General features: G+C 52.1%; 1 protein-coding gene across 7 annotated transcripts in view; it reads left to right on the top strand.

Annotated features, from left to right (window-relative positions):
- The window catches only part of arhgap9 (Rho GTPase activating protein 9), a 57,205-nt gene extending 34,343 nt beyond the window's left edge, over window positions 1-22,862 (top strand). For 3 of the 7 annotated variants that reach the window (XM_088914476.1, XM_088914521.1, XM_088914468.1), the window contains 15 exons: window positions 3,780-3,854; window positions 4,615-4,764; window positions 6,442-6,546; window positions 6,814-6,875; window positions 7,250-7,337; window positions 8,064-8,159; window positions 10,462-10,560; window positions 10,666-10,783; window positions 11,370-11,492; window positions 12,562-12,660; window positions 13,219-13,296; window positions 13,988-14,041; window positions 18,898-19,032; window positions 19,404-19,509; window positions 21,755-22,862. In XM_088914476.1, the coding sequence (XP_088770602.1) occupies window positions 3,780-3,854; window positions 4,615-4,764; window positions 6,442-6,546; window positions 6,814-6,875; window positions 7,250-7,337; window positions 8,064-8,159; window positions 10,462-10,560; window positions 10,666-10,783; window positions 11,370-11,492; window positions 12,562-12,660; window positions 13,219-13,296; window positions 13,988-14,041; window positions 18,898-19,032; window positions 19,404-19,509; window positions 21,755-21,947 (1,581 nt within the window). In that variant the 3' untranslated portion in view covers window positions 21,948-22,862. The remainder of the gene's footprint in view (window positions 1-3,779; window positions 3,855-4,614; window positions 4,765-6,441; window positions 6,547-6,813; window positions 6,876-7,249; window positions 7,338-8,063; window positions 8,160-10,461; window positions 10,561-10,665; window positions 10,784-11,369; window positions 11,493-12,561; window positions 12,661-13,218; window positions 13,297-13,987; window positions 14,042-18,897; window positions 19,033-19,403; window positions 19,510-21,754) is intronic. The other 4 variants (XM_088914485.1, XM_088914494.1, XM_088914511.1 and 1 more) reach the window with 3 other exon arrangements.
- The last annotated feature ends 218 nt before the right edge of the window (window positions 22,863-23,080 follow it).

Genomic DNA, 23,080 nt, shown 5'->3' with positions numbered 1-23,080 from the left:
CTCCTCATTTATCCTTTGGATTTACTGCCCTGTAGTTTAAGCAACAGCAAAGTAACCTTCACCACCCTGCTCCCCCCAAGGACAAAACATACCCCATCCTTGCGTAAAGATCCTGCTGTATTATACGTTGTACCAATGTTTCATTCTGCTCCTGCCCATTAGTTGTGTAAAGACCCGTTTACACAACTAATGGGCGGGGTGGTGACCACGTCTCTGCTGCGTCACAGCGCCCCCACCTGGCCAAGCCGCTCCACTGCGCCCTACACGAGAGTTAGACCCGATCGGAATAGGGGGTGTGTCCCCCCACTCACGTTCCTGTGAAGCCTGACCCTCAGTGACCCCCCTCTCCCCCTGTCACGGCACCTCCCCCCGCCCCCCCCGGGCACTACGGAGGTGATTTCCAGTCAGGGAGCCGAGGAAAGACCCTGCCTTCCCTCAGACAGACCGGCGGACGCTGGCAGCTCGAACGCAGGCAGGACCGAGCAGAGGGCTGCTGGGAACGGCTGAGACCACCCGATGCGCCCCCTCGACGTGGCTGTGATGCCCGGAGCCCCTGACTCAGGCGCTGCGGCCACTGGCTGGCCGCTGTGTCGTCCCTCCAGCCTCGCAGCAGGGACTGCCCAGAAAGAACCGAGCTCGGAGACTGACTCCCCTCTGCTCAGCTGCCACGAGGAGCTCAGCTGTGATGCCGGCCTCAGGCCCGGGGTTTTCTTCGGCGGGGGTGTCCCCTGCCCTGCTTGTGCACGCACGCCGGCCAGCTGGCTGATGAATTCCTGCAGCTCTGGCACCTGTTTTAACACGAGGGCTGGGAGGAGGGCGGGGGGTGGGAGCAGAGATCATCAACTATTCTCGCCCGGTAATGGTTCGTCGCGAGCTGCATAGGAGGAGAATAATCGGCCTTGCACGATCGCTGCACTTCCTTCTTCTCAAAGCCGCAGTGTGTAAAAGAGAGATTATCTTCCCCTTTGAAAGAGGAAATCTCTCTCGGAGCGGCGAGGCTGGGGCTGCAGGCAGGAGGCTGCGGGCTGCTGCTGATTGAGGTGCGCTGTCTTGTCGCCCCCTGGGCATGCGACACTGGGGCCACTCACACGGACCCCTCTCACGCAGATCGATCCCGCGCTCGTGAGCTGGGCTTTGATCGGACAGCATGGACCAGATGAGTGAGAGCCTTGTAAGTTGTGATTTGCTTCGGCCGTTAGATCTGCTCTCTCTTCCCGGCCTCCGCGGGGAGGACGGACCTGCTCATGTTTGCACGGGGGCTGGGAAATCTTTGCAGGGAGCGACTCTCTCTCGGGAGGGGTGGGGCCAAAGGTCACGGTCAGAGATTTGATCCAGATATTTTTGGTGTTTTTGCCTTTCTGTGTGTTTGTATGCGTCTTTCTTGGAAGTTCCTTTTATTCTTCGGCACTTAGGTGCCTTTACGACAGCAGTTCTCATCTCGGAGACCGATGCCCACTCTTCCCAAAGTCCTTGATGCAAACATTTGAGTTTGACTTGCAGGGAACATTGTGAATCATAGAAGGGGTGATTAGAAAAGGGGTTTGTGTGTGTGGATTTGGGGTTGGTGGGACAGGTTGGGCTGGCATTCTGTAAATTCTTTTCATGGTGATCTGTGGTCTGAGCAGTTCCAGAAAAGGTTGGTGTCACTGCGGTCACATTAAAGAGATGTTTTATCGTTCTGAGTTAAAATAGAAACGGGCTTGGAGGAAACTGCACCCTGCCACTGGAGAAAGGGTCACAGAGCCAACTCTGTTCACCAATGGTCACTTGTTCACCAATCAGATATGCACATTAAGCAATAAAAATCCCGATAAAGATAAAATGGATAAAAATCCAGAAAGCACGCAAATTCATATCGGTAGTCTTACTGTCCAGTTCTGTGCTTTTCTGCAAACGTTTCTGTGAACTTTTGTCAGGCGCTGTGTGTGTTTGTCAGGATTTCTGGTGTGGTCAGAGTTACAGCGAAGGAAGGTATGGCAACAGAGGAATTTATGGGCTGTGTTGCAAAATGTTTTTTTAAAAAAAGAATTTCCTAACATATTAACTGCTTGTACTTGTCTGCCAAGCGCAGGCTGGTGAGACATTGTGAAAAAGGTGACATTTTTAGGAAGCCATATAAACATATAAAAAAGAAACAGGCTTCCGCTGGTGGGGGGTGTGAAATCTCGCCATGAGTTTGCTGAGCTCGTGTGTGACTGTCCGGTCTGTGACCCAGGTAGATGGGTGGCAAAGGGCTCAGTCCCCTGCAGTTACAAGCGCAGCGCGATTCAGAACAGGCTCAGGACAGCGCTGAATCGATTTAGGCAAGGGCTGCAGGGCGGTGTAGCTTTTACCACCTCTCCCACATAGAGGTTGTATTCTCGGCGGGGACACCTTCCGTGTGGAGCTTGCACGTTCTTTCTTCAGGCTCCCTGGCCTCCTCCCACTTCCAGAAGACGTGCCGAGTGGCCTGTTCCATGAGGAGCGGGAGGGGGGGCTCCATCGGCCCTGCTTCCTGCCCGGCGTGCTGGAGTTCTGCTCCGTTGCCAGCCCAACGTAGTGTCAGGCAAAGAAGAAGACTCCTGGAGAGAGACATGGGAACTCAAGAAGGAATCGCAGAAAAACGCCCACGTGGGATAACAAAGAGAGAGGCTGGGCTAGAGCAGGGAGGAGCCCGCGGGACGTCTCTGTGTGAGTGGGCTGGACACAGTCAGGACAGCAAGGACGGATCATCACTGGACTAAGGTCATGCCAAACTGGACAGCTGGACACCAGGAGTGTCTAAGAAGGTGCCCTGCGTAGGAGTCAATTGGATGAGCAAAACTGAGACTGGAGGTCATAGAAGAGTCTTGGGGAGGAGTGGATGCAGAATTGGAGGGTGAAGGCTGAAGATGGCGATGATGATGATGATTTGTGTGTAGATGTTAAACATTTCCAACAATAGTTGGCCTAGTGTTAAAACTTTCAGAACATGCTGGCAAGTAAGCCCAGTGTTAAGAAAGAGTAGGTCATGTTAATTTGAAGTGCGCAGCAGGACTTTTTGACTCTAGTGCAGCTGGTACTGTGGACTGAGACTTGGGCTCGTTAGGGAGGGGCAGATCCAGTTGCACGGGCTGAGGCTGATCAAGGAGCAGAGCAGGGGAACCGGTACATCGTCCCTGGTGTGGCCGTCCACTCTCGGAGCCAGACCAGTGAACTTCTTCAGAGCTAGCACAAGCCTCAGGGACAAGCAGGAGCTATGTCGAGGTGTATGTAGTATGGAGAGCAAGAAGGACAAAGGGTGGTGGGAGTGTGGAACAAGCTACCCACCCGTGTTGTGGAAGCTATTGTCCTGGTTTCTTGCAATAAACCACTGGATGAGACCCTTCAATCAGGACAGTAGGCTTTACCTTGCACGAAGAGTTGGGGGGTATGAACCAAGTTACCCCAACGTGTTGCTGTAGCTGAAACCCCGGCTGGATAAGATCCTCAGCTCATTGAGCTACTCAAAACCCAGATGATCTCTGATTTGCAACCTCTCTTGTGTGGCCCTGACCCATAACAGTCTACAACATGACACTTAAAAAAAAGCCAAAGCTACTGTAGCTAATATGTAACTGCCTCAGAAGGTGCAGAACATATGTCTAATTAAGTGACATGGGAAAATGGGGACGCTGAAAAGGAAGAGGAAGGCGGATGCACGGTTTATCAGTTACATTGCCGCGCAGTCTGTTTAAAAGGCGTTGAAGGCAGGTGACAGTGTGCGTCCCTTGTATGAACGCAGTCACGGGGCTAAGGTGTGCTGCTCTCCTGTGTTACAGCTCTCCCCCGGCTCCAGCCCTGTCACCTACATCTACAGCGTGCAGGATGCCGACAGCGGCTGGGAGCTGAGCCAGGTAAGGCGCACCCTCCTTCTCCGCTGGTGAATGCCACAGTCCCAGCCCCTGTCTCCGCCTGCTCCTTTTCAGAGCACGGCACGGCCAGCTCCTGTCTCCACAGCCAGCAGGACAGTCTACGCTGACCCCTTCTGTGGGGATCCGGCAGAGATCGCCCGGGCCGAGCCAGTCTGAATTGCTTGCAGGTCTGACGTGATGAGGCGAATGTGGATTGAGTTATCCCCGAACAGCTTTAATTGGAATCAGTAGCCCTTCATTTATTTAATCTTCCATTACCTAATCAAAGAGTGAAATGCTAATAATAATGTTTAATGTAGGACTATATTGTGGTTACAAAGTCAAATATATGTACTGTAGGTGTGTATTAGGGCGACACAGTGTTGCAGTGGTGAGCGCTGCTGCCTCGCAGCGCTGGGTCCCTGGGGTCAGATCCAGACCTGGGGTGCTTTCTGTGTGGAGTCTGCATGTTCTCTCCTGTGTTCATGTGGGTTTGCTCTGGGTGCTCTGGTTTCCTCCCACAGTCCAAAGGCATGCATGCAGGTAGGTGAAGTGGGTTCTAGGAAAACTGTCCCCGGTGTGACTGTTGTTTGTGTCTGTGTGTCTGCCCATGATGGACTGGCGTCCTGTCTAGTGTCCAGCTCCCCCACGGCCCTGAATTGGGAAAGTGTTATTGAAAGAGATGTGATTGTGTCATATACGTGTATTACATTTTAGTTGCTATTGAAATCTGTTTGACCTGACCTTCGTCTCTTCCTTACAGAATATCCAGCGAGCAGCATCCTCCGACGCCCTGAATAGCGCCCCCTTCAGCCCCACTGAGGCGCAGCTCCGGAACAGCAGTGCTCTGCCCAAGAGCGAGAGGCTGAACCACGCCCGCTCCATGATCCTGACCGAGCAGAGTGAGGCCAAGGTATGGGTCCCACGCTGCACCTCTTTGCTGTCGTTCCACCGGCTTCCAGTCAAAACCCTGTCAGCCAGCACTTTTCAGACTAGGATATTTACACATGAGGCTTTTTTTTTCCAGTGACGACTTTTGTAAGAGAAACCAAAATCCTGTCTTAACGAATGTATTCATCGCACCTGTGTAGTATTCTGGTACATCCTTTTGGAATATGAAAAGTTCCTCTAAAACGTGTGCCTTTAGTTGAAACAAAGGGCAGGGGGAACCTGATTTTATTTTCTAGCCAAAGCGCTCTTTGATAATTTCTCGGCTAGGCTTTTTGGTCAGCGTCAGTTTGACAGGAACAGTGCTGTGGTTCGAGCAGTAACAGGGTGTATTGACCATGTGTCAGCCACACCTCTGCCTTAATTGGTCTTCTCCCCCTCTCTGACATCAGGCTCAGGCCTGCTGTCCGTCTCTCTCCTCTCTCTCCTCTCTCTCTCTCCTCTCTCTCTCCTAGATCTTTCCTCTCCCCTCTCTCTCCCCTCTCTCTCCCCTCTCTCTCCTCTCTCTCTCTCCTAGATCCTTCCTCTCCCCTCTCCTCTCTCCCCTCTCTCTCCTCTTTCTCTCCTAGATCTTTCCTCTCCCCTCTCTCTCCCCTCTCTCTCCCCTCTCTCTCCCCTCTCTCTCCTCTCTCTCTCTCTCCTAGATCCTCCCTCTCCCCTCTCTATCCCCTCTCTCTCCTCTCCTAGATCTTTCCTCTCCCCTCTCTATCCCCTCTCTCTCCTCTCTCTCTCCTAGATCTTTCCTCTCCCCTCTCTCTCCCCTCTCTATCCCCTCTCTCTCCTCTCTCTCCTAGATCCTTCCTCTCCCCTTTGCTCTCTCCCCTCCCTCTCCTCCCTCCTCTCTCCAGCAGGGCTGGGGTGCCTGTGATTTTGTTGTTGTTGTTGCTGCAGCGATCTGGAAGTTTAAGAACAGGAATCCTCGTTAACAGCGTTAATGTGGTCACAGTGACAATTCGTTTTAAGTAATACAGAAATATCATAGGAACAAGAAACAAGCCATTCAGCCCATCGGGCCTGTTTGTTAGTCAGTAGTTAACTGACCTGAGGATTTCGACCAGTTGTTTCCTGAATGAAGCCCGAGTATGAGGTTCAGCCATTAATGGAAGAATGGAGGTATGGGCATATTCCCACAACTCTTCGAGTAAGGAAGTACCTCCTTGTCACCCGCGAACGCTAACTGTATCCCTTGGTATCTCTGACCGAACTGCTTTGATTAACTGTGATGCTTGATTAAGTGGTGTATTAAACAAATATTCCCATGTCTTCAGTTTTCGAACTTGTACTGTACAGTCTGGAATAGGCTAGCTTGAGCTGGTCTTAGAGACTAACTCTTATATTTTGCACCGTAAATTACTAATGCATGGAACAGACCACCAAATTCAGTGCTGGAAGCTGATGTACTTAGGTGTTTCAGAATGCAGTTAGATTCCATGATCTGATCGCTTATTGATCAGATCTCTTACTGTATATATAGTATAATTATTGTCCATCACATGTTGTAGATTTATTCAATTATGAGAAGCACAAGATCTGCGAAGGAGGTTAAATGGGTCCAGTTAAGCCTTAATCGAGCTCTTTGAACCCTTGGCACCGGAAAAAATAGTTGCAATCTCACGCAGGTGTCGTTTGACCTCTTCCCCAGGTGGCCCAGCACCGCAGAAACCTGTCTCATCACGTCCTGGGTGGCAGGGGCATGGAGCCCCTCTCCCCGATCAGCTCTCCCGACAGCTCTGAGAGCACTACCCCGGTGAGCGCCCCCTCCTCCCACCAGCCAATCACGATTCGTGTCCTAGTGATGCACTAACGCAGTGCGCACCCTCCCATAAGCTGGGGCAAAGTCAGGTTGCTATAGGGGTATAATGGCCTTCCTGCTGTGAGTACCCCTGTTCTTTTCCAGGATCCCATCGTTTTTTTTTAAAGATGCATGAAATGCATAGTTTCCTATGTGTTTGAGACTCGTGCCAACATTACAATTCGCTCGACAGCTTGTAACATTGTTGCCTTTTGATTGCAGGAGCTGGAAAAGGCCGGCATGCTCAATAAGACTAAAATTGCTGAAGGGGGCAGGAAGCTAAGGTGAGATGCAGTCCTTTCTGTCTGTGGTCTCTAGCCTCACTCTTATAGGTGTTTGTCCAATTATCTGATCTTCGTTAGATTAATGATCTGATATTTTTTGTCCTTCTGCTGCACATTGATGCAGCGAGTATCTCTGAGCTTGGCTGTGTTGCTCAGAGTTGTGTACTGTATGTCAACATCTGCACTGCAATGTCTTTGCTCAGTCCAGTGTTGCACAAGGGCTGTGCAGGGTTATTTCGTTAATACTGTGTGTCAGTAGTGAGCTGTGCCAGGTGCACGCTGGGACTGTTGCTGCACAGCTGTGGTTTGTACAGTACTGTGCGGCTCTCTGCAGTGTGTTAGCCCTATAGCCTTTCCAAACTGGTGTTTTTCAGGAAGAACTGGAATGCCTCTTGGGTCGTGCTGGTGGGGAACAGCCTGGTTTTCTTTAAGGACCCCAAAACGCAGACGCCCTCCACTTGGGTAAGTCAGTGCACCCCCTGGTGGAGATCCCTTCTCACAATCATAGTGCAGCCCTGTGGATGCGTATGTGTGCCTGCCAGACTGCAGAAGCACAGCTGCCTCTAACGAGTCAACGCAGCGGACTAATTCAGAAACCATGAAACAAGAACCGGAGGGCACGAGTAGAATTCACCGTACCTGCACATGTGCCCGTGTTTATACCTGTACTTTGTCTGCTCTTGTCTGTACCTGTACTGTGTCAGCTCCTGTCAATATCTGCTCCTGTCCATACCTGCACCTGTGCCCATATCTGCTCCTGTCCATACCTGCCCATACCTGCACCTGTGCCCATATCTGCTCCTGTCCATACCTGCCCATACCTGCACCTGTGCCCATATCTACTGCCCATACCTGCACCTGTGCCCATATCTGCTCCTGCCCATACCTGCACCTGTGCCCATATCTGCTCCTGCCCATACCTGCACCTGTGCCCATATCTACTGCCCATACCTGCACCTGTGCCCATATCTGCTCCTGGCCATACCTGCACCTGTGCCCATATCTGCTCCTGGCCATACCTGCACCTGTGCCTGTGTCTGGGTCCCTGGGTTTAATTCCAGACCTGGGGTGCCGAAGGCCAGGTGTGGTGAGAGGTGCTCTTGACAGTGCCAGGCGCGTGTGGCGAGCGGTGCTCTTGACAGTGCCAGGGGTGTGTCAATGTGTGGTTGTTGTTGTGTCGTTGTGTAGCATCCAGGCAACAGTAAGCCGGAGAGCAGCGTTGACCTACGGGGAGCGCAGGTGCACTGGGCCAACGATCTGTCCAGCAAGAAGAACGTGTTCCGGGTAAGAAAGAGGGGAGGACGAGGGGGGCAGGTGGGGGGCAGTAAAAGGAGCAGAGGGAAGGGTGGGACAGGGGGCAGGTGGGGGCAGTAAGAGGAGCAGAGGGAGGGGTGGGACAGGGGCAGGAGGGGGAGCAGGGGGAGGGGTGGGTCAGGGGCAGGTGGGGGGCAGTAAGAGGAGCAGAGGGAGGGGTGGGGTCAGGGGCAGGTGGGGGGCAGTAAGAGGAGCATAGGGAAGGGTGGGACAGGGGGCAGTAAGAGGAGCAGAGGGAGGGGTGGGACAGGGGGCAGTAAGAAGAGCAGAGGGAGGGGTGGGACAGGGGGCAGGAAGGGGAGCAGAGGGAGGGGTGGGACAGGGGGCAGTAAGAAGAGCAGAGGGAGGGGTGGGACAGGGGGCAGTAAGAAGAGCAGAGGGAGGGGTGGGACAGGGGGCAGTAAGAAGAGCAGAGGGAGGGGTGGGACAGGGGGCAGGAAGGGGAGCAGAGGGAGGGGTGGGACAGGGGGCAGGAAGGGGAGCAGAGGGAGGGGTGGGACAGGGGGCAGGAAGGGGAGCAGAGGGGGACAAAGTGAGAGATGGAGGGAGGGGATGAAAGAGATGAGCAGAGAGTGCAGGAGTGAAGGAGACCAACAGGAAGAGAGAGTGGGAGAGGAGGGGGACACAGGCCCCTCTACGGATTCTCACCCCCGGCAGGTCGAAGAGCCGACAGTATGTGTATTAAACCACATTTCTGGACTCATTTCTGTCATGTCTACTGGCCGTGTGTGCAGAAAACCCAGCTGGTGCCGGTGCAGATAGCAGCCCACAGGAAACAGATAGCACTTCTATGAGAATTATCAGCTGGTTATCTCCTTTAAAGAACAGAACAGCACAGGCAGTGGCCTCCGGCTGGTTGTTTCATCCCCTCGATCAGGGGGTCCTAGGTCACGATGTGCACAAACACAACTCTTATCAGCCCCCGGCATAACCTGACTTTACTATCTAGAACAATCAGATAATTGAATCATATAGAAAGAAAACTTTTATTAATCTGCTTTGAAGGAAAAGGAATAAACGACTTATAAACAAGACCACAAGGCACACATTTTACAAAGAGAACGTATTTTAACATTGAAAGTGAAGTGGAAAAAGAGCTGGTATAACAATAAATTACAATCAAGGGGATCCTTGTTACTCTCAATTTTGAGCAAATCCTAACTTACAAATGACTGAATGGAAACCTTTGTAGAAACGAAATGCAGAAATAAATATGAAATTAAGTAAGAAATAAAAAACCAAGTGCTCTCAATAACAAGGGAGACAATATCAGTAAGGCTGGGCAGGTGGGAACATTTTCTGAAAAAACGTTCGAGCAATCAGTTTGCCTAGATTTCTGACCTCAGGTATGTTTTAATCAACTTGAGCCCTGAAAAGCTCCTTTCTGCTCTGCTGCTGTTACTGGGAGAGAGATTGCAATCCCAAGGGCTACTGGTTGAATTTCCAATACCTCCGTTTAATGAAATACAGGAGAAACCACGAGGAAAACAAGGCGCTTTAATGTTGATTACACATGATTGCTGAACAGTCTTTTGCACTGTACATTTGCTTTCACGCTGTTGTTTGGCCGGGCAGTGCCGAATGTGAGCCAGGTGACCCACACTGTGTACAATGACGGGAAAAATCTGTTAACTTCTAGTAAAAACACCTCCAGCAGTCTGCGTGTGTAACATGAAAATCTGGCTTGTCTACCGTTCGCTGGTGCATCTGACAGACTCAAAACCAAACGGAGTACAAATGATCACATTCTTCTGCATATTGTACACTATTGCAATGACCTGATGTGGTGTAGCTCTGGTCTGAGATTGCTTAGCCTGCTCTTCTTTTCTTCAGCTTCAGAAAACACGACGTTCTCCATTATGGCCGCCTTCCATTAGGATGATCCACAGCCACAACAGAAAGAGCCGCTGTAGGGAAATGATCGAGCCGAGCCGATTAACAAGATGTTGTGTTGCACATTGAGGGGGCGGGCGCTGCCCTTAATTACTCCCACATTGTTCCCAAATCTCGGGGTTAGTGTCTCTGCTCTCCTGAAACAATGCCGTGGGATCTTTAGTGACCAACTAGTCAGGACCGCTAGGTCACGTCTCACCTGGAGGACTGCAGTACAATGAGCGAAGAGCGCCACCTACTGGTCGACAGCCTAGTTTTCCGTAGAGGTCTCCCATGGTTGTACTGGTGATAGTGCTGTGTTGCTGTATCGATGGGCTGTTCAGCTGTGGGCGGGTGGGGAGTGAGCTCAGAGCTGTACTGGTGAACCTGTTCCCCTCAGCTGCGGACAGTGACTGGGAACGAGTTCCTGCTGCAGTCGGAGACGGACTCGGTGATCCGGGAGTGGTACAGCACCATCCAGAGTGTCATCGACCGCCTGGTGAGTCCTGGGTCTGAGGGGGGAGGGCCAGCCAATGGGCCGTTTGGAGGAAACAGGAGGGTGAGTGTGCTGTACCGCGGGTGACGTCCTCGCTGTGCGTTTCAGGACCGGGAGAACCCCCTGGACAACGTGCTGCTGTACTCCCTGCGCCGCGCTGGCAGCACCGAGATCCTGGACCACAGCAGAGATGAAGACGACATCCGAGCCAGCCGCAAGTCCACTTGTTAGTGTCGCCACAGTACACCACATATCCCCACTGAGCCCCACCACTCCTCACAGCACCTCGCTGCACCCCACCACTTCTCACAGCACCCCAATGAGCCCCTCTGCTCCTCACTGCGCCCCACTGGTCCTCACTGCACTCCACTGTGCCTCACCGTAGGGGTGCCCTGACCCAGCAGCCCAACAGTTAGAGCAGCTAGGTGGAGGGCTGGAGTGAAATAGGAAAAAGAGCCTGCAGGGGCACAGCAGTGGAAAAAGCCTGCAAGAAGCTTGGAACCTGAGAGTGTCTCAGTCGATGTGTCTAAAACTCTTAACCTGCTCCTTTTCCTGGGAGCAGAAGAAAATCCTAACAAGGAGCATGCCAACCACCCTCACATGCACACAGCACAGCACATCGCAAGCCTCAGGAACAGCAGGTGAGCTTAGTGTGAAACAATCCCCATGGAGTACGCATCCCCAGAGCTAATACACACACACACAAGCCTCCTGGTGCCGTGATGTTTCTCAGGTTTATCCTGCAGCTGGTGTTTCGGATGCAGCCTCACCACTGGCCTTTTCTCACGCTGTCTCCCCCTCTCCCCCCCCAGCAGTGCTGCGCTCCACCTCCAGCGCGGAGAGCTCGGAGAAGAAGCGGGTGAAGAGCCGGCTGAAGAAGCTGATCTTGAAGAGGCCGCCGCTGCAGGCCCTGCAGGAGAAGGGCCTGATCAAGGGTACTGCACAAAGGAAGCTGTGGAAACACAAGCACACACGAACACACCCACGCACAAGCACACACGTACTCACCATCACACTTCCGCAAATGCACAGATTCGCACACACGTACTCACACACACTCCCACAAACACACATACTCGCACACACATACAGTACACCCGCATGCATAAACACACATATTCACACACATACACATACACGCACAAGCACACACATACTCACACACTCCCACACACAGATTCACACACGTTTACACACACGCACAAGCACACATGTACTCGCACACATATACTCACACACACTCCCACAAAACACAAATATTCACACACGTACATAAACACCCGTACTCATGTGAATGCACACATGCATGCAAAAGCACACATGCCTGTACACACGCGCACACAAACAGACTCATGCAAATGCATGTATGCACATAAACACGCACTGTCACACAGTCTGGGGTCCGCAGTTCTGGTGCTTGCAGGAGTAACAGGGCTCATTCAAGTGAGCCTGGTATAGTGAAACAGCCTCATAGAAGACCCAGTGGCGTTTAATTCTCCTGCAGTGGGCAGCTGGCCTGATGAAACTGACCTCTGGAGGAGGCGTCTAGGCCTGCCCAGTGTGGCTTGGAGCCTAGAGCCTGCCTGGGAGACAGCTGCTGAATCCTAGCAGGGATTGGGGCCATCATCGCCACTGTCTTCTGTCCAGCAGGGTCTCCTGGTCACTCAGTCAGTAGAAGCTCAGTGTGTGTAAAGAACTGAGCCCATGAACTGGAACAGCTGAGACAATCTTTCTGTTTTTAAGATGGAGTGAGTTTGATGTGACCTGGAAAACCTGCTCGATTGAGACCCTCGAAGTCAAAACCTGCAGACCCCTTACTTGCGGACTCTCACTGGCTGTGCTACAGAGTGTTAGATCTCAGCAGGCGGATCTGCTCCTAAATGATCAGTGTGATCAGGGAGATCCCAGTGCAGTGTATCCTATAAGTAACCAGATGACCGGTCTCCTGTGGCTGCAGATTGCAGTTCTCCTAACGGCTGCATATCCATGACTGTGTCCCTGCAGACCAGGTGTTCGGCTGTCGGCTGGACGCCCTGTGTGAGAGGGAGAAGAGCAGTGTGCCGAAGTTCGTGCGGATGTGCGCGGAGGCCGTGGAGAAGAGAGGTGGGTCTCCTCCTCCCTGCACATCTGTCCCCGTGGCAACAGGCCTGGCTGGAAATTTGGAAAGCTAGAATAACCCAGTCATTGGTCCAAAAAACTTCTAGAAAGCAGCATTAGTAATTCGGCAGCATGCTGGCGCAGTGATTGGCATTGCTGCTTCAGTTCCTGGGGTGCTGTCTGTGTGGAGTTTGCACGTTCTCCCTGTTTTCGAGTGGGTTTCCTCCTGGTGCTCCAGTTTCCTCCCACGACCCTAACACATGCTGGTGGGTTAATTGGCAAGTGGGAAAACTGACCCTGGTGTGAGTGAGGGACTTTTTGCCCTGTGATGGACTGGCGTCCTGTCCAGGGCGTACCCTGTCTCGCCGGGACAGGCTCCGGCTCCCCCGTGATGCTGAACTGGGAGCAGCGGTGGGAGAATGGACTGGGGGATGGACATTAGCACTGCAGGTGGTTTAGGGGTCATTGCTGAAGCCCCTCGTGCCTGCATGTGGCAGTGTGCCAGCTGGTGCTCATGCCGCCGGACGCAGGGCTCTGACAGCAGGCCGATTCCTGTCCCCGCAGGCCTGGAGACGGACGGGATCTACAGGGTGAGTGGGAATCTGGCCGTCATCCAGAAGCTGCGCTTCATCGTGGACCACGGTGAGTGCCGGCCCAGGCGTGGCGTGCGTCGGGGGGTATCGGGGATGGCATGGGGATGGGGCAGGGCCCCGGCCCCCTGGCAGCTGTGTCCTGCTGGCCATGGTTGCAGCTTATCTAGTCAATTCAGTTTTTTAAGAGAAAGAGATCTTTTTAATCAACACTGGGCTGAACTGGGGTCAGTCTGTTCCCAGGGCAGTGCTGAGGCCGGGGTGATTCAGCCAGAGTTGCCCAGACCGTCGGCCTGGTACCTGGTAACAGGATGCAGTTTACTCTTCAACATTTGGAGTATGACTAGTATCTCCTGCTGGGATAGTATGCAAAAGTTGTTACCAGTTACTATATAGTGTCGTCTACAAAACTATTCGGAGGCTGTTACCATGGATAATTGTACAGGAGTTGCCATGGATACCACACAGAGGTTGTTGCCATGGATACCATACCAGGTATACCCATGCCAGGGGATGTTATCATGGACGCTATACAGGGGGTGGTCCCATGGATGCTATACAGGATCTGGTACCATGGACACAATACTTGGGCTGTTTCCATGGATACTGTATTGGACCTCCATCCATGGAGACTGTATAGCAGCTGTTTCCATGGACACTGGAAGCTGTGTGACCTGGGGACCCACAGCGCCCGCGGTGCCGTCCTGAGGCGAGAGGAGTTAACGGCGTGTTGGTCTTTGCAGAGCGAGCCGTGACCACGGACGGGAGGTATTTGTTCCCCGAGGAACTGGTCCAAGGTAGAGAGACGGGCCGAGCGACAGCACAGCGCTTCAGCTTCACGCACATGTCCGCTGGTACACGGGTGCAGCACAGGCCTGGTCATGTGGAACTCAAGCAGCTGACACTGCTGACACTGGGCTTTCAGACTGCGGGGCCAGTGTGTCTGCAGGGTGTCCAGTCCTGCTCCTGGGGGGTCAGTGTGTCTGCAGGGTGTCCTGTCCTGGTCCTGGGGGGTCAGTGTGTCTGCAGGGTGTCCAGTCCTGCTCCTGGGGGGTCAGTGTCTCTGCAGGGTGTCCTGTCCTGGTCCTGGGGGGTCAGTGTGTCTGCAGGGTGTCCAGTCCTGCTCCTGGGGGGTCAGTGTGTCTGCAGGGTGTCCTGTCCTGGTCCTGGGGGGTCAGTGTGTCTGCAGGGTGTCCAGTCCTGCTCCTGGGGGGTCAGTGTCTCTGCAGGGTGTCCTGTCCTGGTCCTGGGGGGTCAGTGTGTCTGCAGGGTGTCCAGTCCTGCTCCTGGGGGGTCAGTGTGTCTGCAGGGTGTCCAGTCCTGGTCCTGGGGGGTCAGTGTGTCTGCAGGGTGTCCCGTCCTGGTCCTGGGGGGGTCAGTGTGTCTGCAGGATGTCCTGTCCTGGTCCTGGGGGGGGTCAGTGTGTCACTGTGCTTTAATCACGCACTGTGTCGGAGCAGAGTCATGTTGTAATCAGCAACCAGCCTTGTGGAGCAACTACATGACTGGGCAATGAGCAGCATTATGTTTACCTCTGTGGCCAGGAGTGTGATTTCGGGAAGTGACTTGCACTTGACCAGTGCCCTGTGCAGGCCCCGTGGTGTCAGACATGCTGAGCTACGTGCTTGTGACCTCTCACGATGGGTCCCGTGAGCAGCTGTCCTCTGTCCTGTCCTCTGCAGGTGCTCTTGTGTGGAATATAACTGTGCTTTTTTTATTGTGGCGCCACCTGCTGGCTGGACATGCCTGTGCACTTTGTGTGCACAGCTGACAGAAACCTGTTGTGAATATTCTCAGTAGAGACACTGTAAACAGGTTTGCAACCACAGTCATTTAATGTAGTTTCAGCATCTTTTTACGATTTTTTTAGTTCGCTACCTAAGAAGTCACAGGGAAATCTAGCAGAAAAAAGCATGCCCTAGTGGTCCAGGAAGAATTAATTTGTTAATTCTTGCTCATCACTCTTCTTTCTCCAGTATCAGTGTTATAAATGATCAGACTAAATGAGCCACATCCAAAAATAAAATTACAGTTATTTTTACATTTACTCAATAGGGTGATACATGAGTTCTCTCAGTCTGTTATCTCAGTATTACTGTTATGTGTGACATAAGAAGACATTACCTGTTGCCCCTCCATTTTCAAACCAGACAGTAGTCCTTTCTTCATATGTGCCCATTTGTAAACTTTCTCTTTTAAAGCTTTTAAAGGTAATATTTACACTGTGTGCATGATGTGCCTGTATACAGACCATATACAAATGGCATCAGCACAGCGTGCTGTATATTAGATTAATTATGAGTCACTGGCAAATGAGGAAATGGCCAATGTGGCTGGGGCATCTGGTGAGGATGCCCCCAGGGCGCCTCCTACTGGAGGTGTACCAGGCATGGCCCACTGGGAAGAGACCCTGAGGCAGACCCAGGACACGCTGGAGGGATCCTGGAGTCTCCCAGGAGGAGCTGGAGACTGTTGCTGGGGAAAGGGCAGTCTGGTCTGGCCTGCTCAGCCTGTGACCACTGCAAGCCTCGCCAGGAGGAAGCAGCTGAGGAATGAGATGACATGTTTTAAGAGTTTCAATCCTGCTCTGAGAATGAGTTTCCACAGGTCCTGTAGGCAGCCTCCTTGTTTGCTTTGTGCAGTGTTGTGTGGTGCCTTGTTTCTCCCATAATGCTTTTGGAATATTGACGAGACGCACTTCTGTCTGCGAAGCTTTCTCTTGACACCGTTGTCACACTGCCACTACGCCGTGCTCCTTCTTTCTGTGCAACCCACTCTTTATCTCTGATGTGTAAGACACTCAATTTTAAATTGCACACCTCAAAGGCACTGTGCCAATGAATCAGTTGTCCAATTATTTATTCAAGGCTTCAGTCTCCCTAATGCAGGTGAACATTTCTGAGCTGGAGTGTTCAAAGTTGGATTGTTACATGTACAAATGCATCAAGGGCCAGTGACTATTTACAAGTGAAGAAGTTACACAGGGGTGCTAATGGTACCTTTTTAAAACAGCATCTTCCCTTTTGACATTAATTGTGTAACATGCCAACAACACATCAGTGCTCAATGTGAAATACTCTTGTTCATAATATATATATGTATGTGATATATGAACAAGGAAGATCATTCATTTTCAGTCCTGGCCAAGTTGTGTATTACAACTGAGATCCATGGATTTTAAGCATTTCACAACACTGTGAAAGAATAACAGCCTGTCATGTAATAAATATGCAGTAGGAAATTTACACCACTAAAGAACAGTACAACACATGAGTCACAATTTGGCATGCATTACGTTTGAGAAGTATAACGCTATATCACAAATGCTATATAAAAAGCAACAATTGCTTTGCACTCTACAAGATATTTGAGAATCCTGCTCGCTTGGCGCGGTGCATGTAACCCTGACCAGAGGGGTTTGTGTGTCAGTATGCAGTGACTGACTGACCACCCACATTACCATAGATGACCATTTGGCCAGGCTTTCCTTTTTTGATCACATTTCTTAACAGAGCCACTCAGCAGCACAGCCCCCAGCTGTGAATGACCACGACAGCGCTGCTTAGCCCTGGGGCAGGGCCATGTTTCGCCAGTCAAATCAATTGAAGTTGTTCACTGGTTATGCCAAGAAATAAAACTGCATACCAGATGTTCGCCATCATTACCCTGGTAGTTTCCTTTATGGTACTGTAGTTTGTTTCTCCCTTTCATCTGTCCAGTGGAGACCCCTACTGGCAAACAGTGAGTGCAGCAGCTGTGTCACAACAGGGAGGTGCGCCCTACACAGTTAATGCAATCGTGGTTATGTAGAAGTTCAAGTGTGATGAAAACTGTGGCTTCCCTATCTTCCCAGAAAAGACTGCATTTAAGTTGATAGACAAAGATATCCTGTTTTTCTAAAATGTAACAGCGCAGTTTTTCTTTGAAAGATTCTCAGGCGTGTAAAGGGGGCAGTCGTTCTCCTTCACAGAAGTCGTCTTCTTGTGTAGGACTGCCTGCTGTTGCTCCGCTGAGCGGATGGGCTTTCTCTACTGCAAGCGGCCCTCTTTTTCTCAGCTTCCAGCTCTGTCGTTCCTGCTCTAAAGCCTGGCCTGCTGTTTCCTAATGACCGCCGGGCTGAGGAAGTGTTTGTACCCTCACAGTCTTTCATTGCCCCCTGTCTCTTCCTCTTCGTCTTTCTGTCTCCTTCCTCTCTGCTCTACTGTTCCTCTCCCCAATCCCTGTAACCTCTCTCCCTCCCTGTTCACTCCTCTCTCCCTGTTCACTCCTGTCTCTCTCCCTGTTCACTCCTCTCTCTCTGTTCACTCCTGTCTCTCCCTCCCTGTTCACTCCTGTCTCTCCCTGTTCACTCCTGTCTCTCCCTCCCTGTTCACTCCTCTCTGTTCACTCCTTTCTCTCCCTCCCTGTTCACTCCTGTCTCTCCCTCCCTGTTCACTCCTCTCTCTCTAATCACTCCTGTCTGTCTCTCCCTGTTCACTCCCGTCTCTCCCTATTCACTCCTCTCTCTGTTCACTCCTGTCTCTCCCTCCCTGTTCACTCCTGTCTCTCCCTCCCTGTTCACTCCCATCTCTCCCTGTTCACTCCCGTCTCTCCCTCCCTGTTCACTCCCGTCTCTCCCTGTTCACACCCATCTCTCCTCCCTGTTCACTCCTGTCTCTCCCTCCCTGTTCACTCCTGTCTCTCTGTTCACTCCTGTCTCTCCCTCCCTGTTCACTCCTGTCTCTCTCCCTGTTCACTCCTGTCTCTCCCTGTTCACTCCTGTCTCTCCCTCCCTGTTCACTCCTCTCTCTCTAATCACTCCTGTCCGTCTCTCCCTGTTCACTCCCGTCTCTCCCTGTTCACTCCTCTCTCTGTTCACTCCTGTCTCTCTCTCCCTGAGTCTGTCCCTCCCTGTTCACTCCTGTCTCTCCCTCCCTGTTCACTCCTGTCTCTTCTCCCTGTTCACTCCTGTCTCTCCCTCCCTATTCACTCCTGTCTCTCCCTCCCTATTCACTCCCGTCTCTCCCTCCCTGTTCACTCCCGTCTCTCCCTCCCTGTTCACTCCCATCTCTCCCTGTTCACTCCCGTCTCTCCCTGTTCACTCCTGTCTCTCTCTCCCTGAGTCACTCCCTCCCTGTTCACACCTGTCTCTCCCTCCCTGTTCACTCCTGTCTCTCCCTCCCTGTTCACTCTCGTCTCTCCCTCCCTGTTCACTCTCGTCTCTCCCTCCCTGTTCACACCTGTCTCTCTCTCCCTGTTCACTCCTGTCTCTACCTGTTCACTCCCATCTCTCCCTCCCTGTTCACTCCCGTCTCTCTGTTCACACCTGTCTCTCTCTCTCCCTGTTCACTCCCGTCTCTCCCTGTTCACTCCCGTCTCTCTCTATTCACTCCCGTCTCTCCCTCCCTGTTCACTCCCGTCTCTCCCTCCCTGTTCACTCCCGTCTCTCTGTTCACACCTGTCTCTCTCTCCCTGTTCACTCCTGTCTCTCTCTCCCTGTTCACTCCCATCTCTCTCTCCCTGTTCACTCCCGTCTCTCCCTCCCTGTTCACTCCCGTCTCTCCCTCCTTGTTCACTCCTCTCTCTCTGTTCACTCCTGTCTCTCTCTCTGTTCACTCCTGTCTCTCTCCCTGTTCCTTGACTGATCTCCTGCTCTGTCCTGTCCTGCTCTCAGAGGAGAAGCTGAACTTGGATGACAGCGTATGGGAGGACATCCACGTCATCACCGGGGCTCTCAAGATGTTTTTCCGGGAGCTGCCCGAGCCCCTCATTCCCTACAGTCTCTTCAATGACTTTGTGGAGACCGTCAGTGAGTCTCTCCGACATCCGCAGCAGTTCTGTTGTACTTGGAGCAGTGTCGGGAGGAGGGAAATGATCCTGGGATCTAGATTAGAGTGATCTGCATTGCTCGATCATTTTGGAATAACGCTTCCTGATCCTAGTAAATGATCTGTATGGTGTACCACTTCCACATTTTCAGGGATTACATTAGGAGAAAGAGAAGGAATATATATATATATGAGGTGACCAGGGGCTGTACATAGAAATCTCTGTCATTTTATGACAATTAAGTGCTTCAGTACATTCTAGTAAGAAATGAAGATTTTAATCAAAATGCTTAGGTGCTGATTAGTTTCTGGAAAGTTTGTGAGTTAAGCTTTGTTTCCTCCTTCTGTGCAGAAATACCTGACTATATGGAGAAGGTAGAGCGCATGAAGTGTCTGGTGAAAAAATTGCCGCCTCCCAACCACGACACCCTGAACTACATCTTGCAACACCTCAAGAGGTAGGACAGAGCCCAGCCTGCAATACCAGAGCTGTCCAGGCGGGGGAGCGTTCCGCTTAGAAATGGAAGGGCAGGCCCACAGCTGGGATTGGTGATCTTGAGAATACAGCAGTTAACGTTTGTGCAGAGCTGTGGCTGCAGCTGAAATCAAATGTATTGTTGGGCGCTTGCTGTAATATATACATCAGTAAGGTTGAAAAGATCATCTACTAAAATGGAAATTCTTTTGCCAGCCAGAAGACTCGACCATGTTTCCGAGACCCATAGCCCTACATTTATGAATGATATTTAATATTACAGCCCACAATTATGAAAACCTGATTTACACTGTAGGCTCCTGGGGTCTGAGTGGCAGATTATTATCCTGGTTGGCAGCACTGATGGTGATGTGCTACTCATGTGAACACCTCATCCTGTAGTTTTAAACCCACAGTGCTTTGCAGCGCATTCCGAAAAGTCACTCTGCATGTTCGGGGCTCAGATTGATGGCGAGAATTATTCCTTGTGCCTCACCCCGACTACCAAAAATAAAAAGCGATGAGTTTATTTTTCCTAAAGATTTTGTTGGCGTCCGGGGAAAAGCTGGAAAAATGCACCACAGGGGGATTCAGGAGCAGAAGTGGGAAATGGATTTAGCCGGATTGTGGGTCTGGGGACCATGGCCAGAGGTAACGGGAAAGAGTCGTGTCCCAGGGTCCTGGTTGACGTATCTCTCCGGTGGGCGGAGAGCCAGGCTGTTTCCCGACGGAGCTGACGCCCGGACAGGGGGCTGCGTGTCCCGGCTCTCTCGGAGGAGTTGTGGGGCGCCCGCTGGATGAGACAGAAATGCAACTGGAAACCCGTGCTCTGTACTCCCCCTCCCTCCCCGCGGCCCTGTGTTTTCTCTCTGTGCCTTTTTTTTTTTTCATGTGGACGCTTTGAGCAATTCCTCGGTCTCTGTGGTTGGGTGGGAATGTCATTTTTAGAAGAAGGCACCACCATGAGCCTTTAACTCCTTCCTCTCCGGCTGGAAATCCCAGCTCTCTCCAGGATGTGGCGCTGCCCGTGAGCATGCTTTGCGAACAAGCGAGAAACAGAAATGAATGCACTGAATCAAGGGCAGATCAAACTGCTTGTTAAACGTTTCGCTCAGTCATCCGGTTCCAAAACGGAGCGGCTTTGCAGGCGGAAATGAGAATCGGCATCTCCCCCCTCCCCTCTCTTCAGCGCTGCTGTAGCTCGAAGTGTCAGGCTTCCATTTAACCCCGACTGGAGCTCAGCACCACAGGGCTTTGGTTGGTGCTCAGAATTGTAAGCACTTTCAGTTCTGAATTCGTAGGCATTTCAGACTACGGCACTAATGACTAATGCTGGTGATCAGCTCGTCTGTGGCTAGAATGCTGAGGCCCGGAGAGGTGCAGCGGGCATGCTGCTTGAAGAGAATAATCCCTCAGCCCAGTGCTGGGCCAAGATCAGCACAGCCATCTTGGGGATCCCACTGGGATGCCCAAGACCCATGCCAAGCAGCCCCTCTCCCAGGCGCAAGTAGCCAAGGAGCTTTTGTTGAAGAGCTCTGCCTGTCTTCCACTGGCAGCACTGCAGAGGCCCCAGGACAGACACCACACCTCCCCTCCCCCTCTCCCCTGAGCCCCCGCCTGCTGGTCCCTGCCTCCGAGGTGCCATCCTCTCCCTCTAACGAGTGCCAGGCTGACAGCGCGCGGGGGATTGTGGGGGCGCTGTGGAGTGTCCACGGGCTGCCATCTCCCTGCTGCTCTCCGCCATCCTCCTCCCCTCTTCTCCTCTTTCTTCCCACTCGGTTTCTCTGCGGTCACAGCTGGCCCTGTTCTCAACCCTGCGGGGACGGCTCTGTCCCGTGACGTCCGGTCACGGTCCCTGTGCCTGGACGGCGGCTAGTTCCGCGTTTCCCACTTCTGCTCCCGAATTCCAATTGACTGCCCGTGGCGTATTTTCCAGCTTTTCCAAAAACGTATCCCTTTCCATTGTGGTAGGCCGGCAGAAGCGGACGTGCCTGAATGCAGCTCGAGTGGGATTTATTTGACCAAACAATTAACTGCTCTGAGAAACGCAAGGCAATATGGGGAGGGGAACGGCAAATTGTGCTGCTCTGTCCTAATGGGTTTGTAACCTCAGTGTGCAGAATCTGCTCAACGGCAGGCAGTCTGCTCTCATCACTGTGGCACAAATGGGCCCTTTTAGAATGACCTTTGACCCAGCACTTCCCTCTCTCCGTGTTCCCCGGGTGCAGGGTGATGGAGCAGTCCGACATCAACCGCATGACCACCCAGAACATCGGCATCGTCTTCGGCCCGACGCTGATGAGGCCCGAGAGAGACTACTCCAACATAGCCATCAACATGGTGTACCAGAACCAGGTGGTGGAGCTCATCCTCAGCGAGTACAGCCAGATCTTCGGCCCCGAGAGGCCAGACTTCCACTGACCTGTCTGCGGGGCGCGGTGTTGGCCGGCCTCCTCCGAATGACACTCGTGCGGTCTTTTGCCATCTTTCTTTTCCCTGCTGTCTTGGGAAGGGACAGTAGCCGCAGGATTCGGCAGCCGTCCACCAGGACAGTGACTGCGATGGGTGGGCTGGGAGAGAGAAAGGGGCGAGAGTGACTTTTTTTAATAGGACTTCGATGTTGCATTGGTCACCTTTACACTGTTTTCACTGGAGTTTGTAACCGACTCTGTCTCGCGCTCGCTCTGTCACGCATGGGCTGCTCTCAAAGCCCCCTGGTGGTGAAGAAGACAGAGATCAAAACGTTGTGCTAGCAGACTCCTGCCACTGAAGCAGGCCGCGGGGACGCGAATCACGAGCTTCTCCCTGAAATCACTGTGGCTCGGGTTCCCTGAACGTTGGCCCAGGCTTGGCGTTCCTCTAGGTCTGCGATTCAATCCCATAGTCCCTTGCAGTAGGGGCCAGTGAGACACAGGAGATCAGAGCAAGTCTGATGCCGAAACGTTTTTTAAATTATTTTTTTATGTTTTTTTAACAGTCGTGTCTGATTCGTACAGGCTCCCTCGAAAGACGTGGCGTGGTGCCGGAGATTTGGCACAGATATTTGTACGAGAAGGGGGCGGTGGAGGGGGAGCGCTCAAGAGGGGAGGCTTGGCTTGTGTTTTCCCAGAATTCTCTTCCTTTGTAACAGGCTGTCTGCCGTGCGGTGAATCCTGGACTCACCTGTCTAACTGGCCGTCTTCCACAGCCAGCAATCAATGGGGAAGACATTTTAACACCAGCACCATAAGACTTCAACATTGTAGTCCTCCCAAGACGGGACTTATTCATGCTGTTTAATTTTTTTTTTTGGCAAAAATTGAGCACTGTTTTATTACATAAATGTGGATGCAGAAATGATACAGATTTTTTGCTTTTTTATTTGTTTTTAAAAAGAAAGGCATTCCTCCGCCTTAAGCAATAGCATCAGCACTAGTATGAAACTGTGGTTTGTGTGTGTGCAAGTGAGGGTGAGTGTGTTCCAGTTTAGTTCAATTGAACATTATCTCACTAAGGCACGATAAGCCAGCAGGCTGTGAGCCAAATTCAGAGAACGCACGGCTATGGTCCTAGGA

This window comes from Atractosteus spatula, chromosome 1, assembly GCF_055471065.1.
Source record: "Atractosteus spatula isolate fAtrSpa1 chromosome 1, fAtrSpa1.hap1, whole genome shotgun sequence".
In the NCBI taxonomy this organism is placed as follows: domain Eukaryota; kingdom Metazoa; phylum Chordata; class Actinopteri; order Semionotiformes; family Lepisosteidae; genus Atractosteus; species Atractosteus spatula.
Note: the sequence above shows the minus strand (reverse complement) of the source record. Positions and strands in the feature narration are given on the sequence as shown.